This window comes from Zingiber officinale, chromosome 1A, assembly GCF_018446385.1.
Source record: "Zingiber officinale cultivar Zhangliang chromosome 1A, Zo_v1.1, whole genome shotgun sequence".
Classification (NCBI taxonomy): Eukaryota; Viridiplantae; Streptophyta; class Magnoliopsida; order Zingiberales; family Zingiberaceae; genus Zingiber; species Zingiber officinale.
This window is the reverse complement of record NC_055987.1, coordinates 90,391,641-90,396,529: the sequence shown is the minus strand read 5'-3', so window position 1 is coordinate 90,396,529 and position 4,889 is coordinate 90,391,641. Positions and strand designations below refer to the sequence as shown.

General features: G+C 37.2%; 1 protein-coding gene across 1 annotated transcript; it reads right to left on the bottom strand.

Moving 5' to 3' along the window:
• Positions 1-338: 338 nt before the first annotated feature.
• LOC122006505 (protein SIEVE ELEMENT OCCLUSION B-like) lies at positions 339-3,099 on the bottom strand. The gene is made up of 6 exons (XM_042562036.1): positions 2,866-3,099; positions 2,656-2,754; positions 2,156-2,559; positions 1,915-2,015; positions 1,207-1,811; positions 339-1,100 (listed from the first exon to the last, which is right to left on the bottom strand). Exons 1-6 carry the CDS (start codon positions 3,019-3,021, stop codon positions 501-503), a joined length of 1,965 nt encoding a protein of 654 aa, XP_042417970.1. The 5' UTR covers positions 3,022-3,099; the 3' UTR covers positions 339-500.
• Between the last annotated feature and the right edge of the window lie 1,790 nt (positions 3,100-4,889).

The window sequence follows — 4,889 nt, the reverse complement described above, 5'->3', positions numbered from 1 at the left end:
AGTGTCATTTCAATTCTTAATTAGCTAGCTATCGCTATTTCACCCCTTAACCTCTATGATCATCCAACCCTTGAAGCCTTGACTTTTCTAAAATAACAACGAGACTATACACAAAGACTCCTAATTAAGATTCATATCTACTCTGATTTCTATAACGGTAGGAAGGAACCATTTATAATTAACGGTGCTATTTATTGACTTCAAATTAATGTCTACTTATGTAATATTTTGATTAGTTTCTTCTTGAAAAAAAAATACTATCTAAAGATCTTAGACAAATTTGACAAGGAAAACTAGAAATTTATTTTATTTAATGAAAATGATAAAAGTACAAACACTTGGACTAGGATAAGGACAACGGACAAGAACTTTGAATTCAAACAAGCATCACCACACTATCACCATCTAGATTGGACAGAACAATGTCCAATTTTATTTAGGTAAACTCACAATCACAAAGAACTTGCATAGATAAAGTTTTCAACGTACTCTTTGCCCAATCATTTGCAACAGCGATAGAGCACAAACTTCTCCATTGGCTTCTGGCATTGCGCACAAAGCATCTCCTCCTTGAAGTTGGCAGCATCTCTAGGGAGTACGAAGCTAATGCAATGATGATCAGTGGGCAGTGTTATATTATTACTGAAGTTTTTTGATAGTTCCACAAAAAATTCTTCTTTAGATGTTTTCCATTCCCGAAGGCATGTAAGAAGCTCTTTCTCATGGGCCTTGACAATGTTCGATGATGCTCCTTCGCTAAATATTGCCCACCCCTCCTCACTGTTACCGAAGCTTATCATCCTCATGAGCTCCTGCAAGATGACATCATTATTACTGGTGTTGCTTTGGTGTTGCATCTTGCAATGCCACATACTCTCAAGGTGTTCCCAGAATGAACGAATCTTGGCCTCATCCCAACAATCCACTATGCATTTAGCTGCTTTCGCTTGATTCATCACCTCCTTCACATGCTTGCCGATGTACACTATCTTTACTTGTGTTTTGGTAATCTCTGAGACTCGCTTAAATTCTGTGGTAAATTCTCTTATCCATTTGAGGTCCTTCCCTCCGTATAGGCAAATGTTGTTATTTTTCCTAACCTGTGATTGAAATCAATATTTCTCTCAATATTAAAATAATTGTTGTTAAAGTATGCTCCAGTTCTATTTTGCAAGTAATTAAAGAGTCGGTGATTCGATCGCATACCCATTCTTTGGTAGCGGCATCAAAATGATCTTCAAATAAATCGAGCTTCCATGAAACCTTCCTCCAAAGACTATTTGCTTCTTCGACGGTGAAGGAGAAGTCGAGTTTTTTCCAAATACGCACCATGTGGAGGGCGTCGTGGCACACTACTTTCCCTTGGTCTAGCACCACCAATGACGTCTTCTTTTCGTGCATCCACTTCTGTTTTATGTATTGCTTTGCTTCTCGTTTAAGACACACTGGGTTTAGCGCATACCATGGCATGTCGGTCACCAAGTCAATAAAAGTCTTCTTCATGTCTGCAGTATAATCGTCTATGATAGGTAGCCAAACAATCTCGTGTTGTTGATGAGATTGTGACATGTATCTCGCCTTCAACATCGCTAGCTCCTCGGCTTTTGTAATGGTACTGAGATCCGAGACGTACAACATGACAGTCTTTTTCGTAAGCACCTCCTCAAGAGTTACGCTCCCCTTCTCACGATGGACTAGTGGTTTGAGATCCTCGGAGTTGTGTATTCCCTCCAAAATTTGTAACGTAGTCTTTTGTACGATCTCAAAGAGAACCGTTATATTTAAATAGGACTGTAGATATTTCCGGTACGCTGCATCGACCATGTAGTTTACTCTAATTAGATACCGCTCGGAGTTCAGCTAGCCAAAATTAACTAAGAGTTTGATAGAGAAAAGTAGTATAATGCGTCTCACCAATTTTTTCAAGTAGTGCATTGATACGATTGTAAAGGTTGTCGATTCCTTCGACCAGAAATGAGATGTAGACGGTGTCTACGGTGAAACTCCCATTATTCCTGCAATTAAGAAACAGCAAATAAATTATTATTGCGCTTAATTCTCTGCTCTGCTCTGCTCTACTCTACTCTGCTCTGCTCTACTCTATTCTACAAGGAAGCACGCAATTAGCAGCTAGGAATTAATGTTGTGTACTCACGGTTCATCGGTGAAGGAAGTAAAGTGACTGGAACAGGCAACAAGGCTTCTAATAATCCAGTAGGCAGCAATAGGGAAAGCGAACTTGCACTCAAGAAGAACAAGGCTGTCATCGGATGATATGTGATAAGGGTAACAAGTGACATCAGTGATGCACTTGGAAAGCTTTGTAACTGCTTGGATGAGGACTTGTATATTTTCAGTAATTCGCGGCGGCCGCTTTAAGGCAGCCAAGGTTCCTGAAAGAGATGTCTTTGCCGTGGAAAGCAGATAAAGCTCGCCATAGTTCATAGCAAATGCTGTCAGCGCTATCATCACCTTTGCATCCCAATCGTAACATCCTAGCAACTTAAAAATCCTCATCGCTCCACCATGCTGATCGACTCCAGAGCATTCGCAGGCGAGCTATATATAAATAAATGTGTATTATTGATATGATCAGTCTTCTTTTGCTCATTGGCGTGTGCATGCATATTAATTAATTAGATAAGGTTACGTTACCTTGCAAGAGACGGTGTGGATGGTGGACGTCAGTGGTTCGATGGTTTTAATATTGTCTTCTAGCAGTACTTCTTGAGCCAGAGTAGTAATTCCAGTTTCCTATAATCGACAATTAAGTCAGAACAAGGACAAAAATGAATATAATGCATATATCAATTAACTGTTACACACGATTATAAAAGGCTCTGATCATGTAGTATTAATACGTACTTTCAGTATTTTTGCCGCGACGGATAACAGGGGCTTAATTGCCGTTTTCCTTCCGTCGTGGGTGTGCGTAGGGTTGATGGCGTTCAATATGGAGTTGTCGTCGCTGAGAAACTTATCATACACTATCGCCATCGTCGTTTTGGCTGCAGCCGCCATTGAGATTAATTGATTGAAGAGGGAGGTGGTTAAGAGGACACTTGCAGTGAAGACACTTGCGGTGGAGTTGCACCCAGACGCTGGCTAATTGGCTATTTATAAGGAACATTCGAGAGGAGACATGAAATACTAGTTATTATAGAGTCATACCATATTAATTATTACCTCTCAAATGAGTCATAAAAGACTAATTAGTTGGGGTAATATAATATTAGTTACCTCTCAATTGAGTAGGGATGGCAATGGGGTGGGGTGGGGACGAGTTTACTATTCCCATCCCTATTCTGTTCTTATTTTTTCGGGTTCGGGATTCCCCGAACCCGAACCCACGGGTTCGGGGATTCCCCATCCCCGCCCCATTTCTAAATTTAATTTATATTAATAATATCAATAATGTTATTATTAATAATATTTTCAAAAATTTTAATATTAATATTAACACTATTATTAATATTTTTTTAAAAAAATCATATTATTATTTATTAATATTAATAATAATAATATTCGGGGCGGGTTCGGAGATGAGGATAGTATTCCCATACCCGTCCTAAACCCGCCCCATCCCCAAAAAATTTGGGATCCCCATCTCGATTTCAAGTTTTCCCCACGAGACCCCAAACCCGGGGGGAAAATTGTCATCCCTACTATTGAGTCATACAAGACTAATTAGTTGGGGTAATACAATATTAATTACCTCTCCTTGAGTCATACAAGACTAGTTAGTAGTTATTATTAGGGTCATACGATATTAATTACCTCACATATATAAAATATGACTAATTATTAGTTATTATTAGGGTCATACAATATTAATTAATTAGCTCGATCACATATATAAAATATGACTAGTTAATTTTTAGTTATTATTAGTGTCATACAATATTAATTAGCTCACATATATAAAATATGACTAGTTATTAGTTATTATTAATTAGGGTCATACAATATTAATTAGCCCTCAAATGTGTCATACGCTATGATCTTTTCTCTTTATAAGTCAGCTACACTATGCATCTCTCTCTTTAAAATATTATTCTGTATGCATTATGGTCATTAAGTCTTTCTTAATACATTGCAATAGATAATGTCTCAAATAACGTTGCTCGGTCTTTTTCTTTTTCTAGAATAGATTCATGATCCACTGTTGACAATTTTTTTTTAATTCTGACAAATATTTCCTCTTCTTCTAAAATTTGACTAACTTTGAACTATTTAAATACATGTAATTTTTATTAAAAAAATAATAATTCCAGTTAGTCTCATTGATTATTCTTGGATAACCGATCTAGTCCTATGAAAATTTCTCATTGGTCACCAGGATAAATCAAGAAACGAATATGATTTCCATTAAGATGCATATAGTTGGCACCCTCAATCAGCAAATGCACCAACTCATAATAACTCCTATATTATGATTCAACACGCCCCGAGCTATGGTGAGTAAGGATATTCAGTTGTCTCACAGATATTCATGATTTGATTTCCGATTATGGCATATCTATAGAGATTTTTCCTCCAAATAAAATTTGGAACTAAGAGATATTGGGCTACTGGGTCGTCAGCTGCAAGTACTTCTCGATTTATACTAATGTTAGCGGGAAACTTCCTTTGAGCCCAACCGATCATCTCAGACTTAACGTTATCCAACACGATTAATCATTTATTCCGTGATTCAACACAAATTGGGTCTTTTCATGCACTCAGAGTCAAAACCCAAGTTTTCCGCATTTGAACGACTAAGATCATTGGCAGTGGATTGTTACTTATACTTCTAAATTTATTTTGGTAGTCGATTGGTGGAAAACTTTTATAAAGTCAAACAGATTACCTCTAGAATTAATTGGATCATAAAACATACCTTAAAAAAT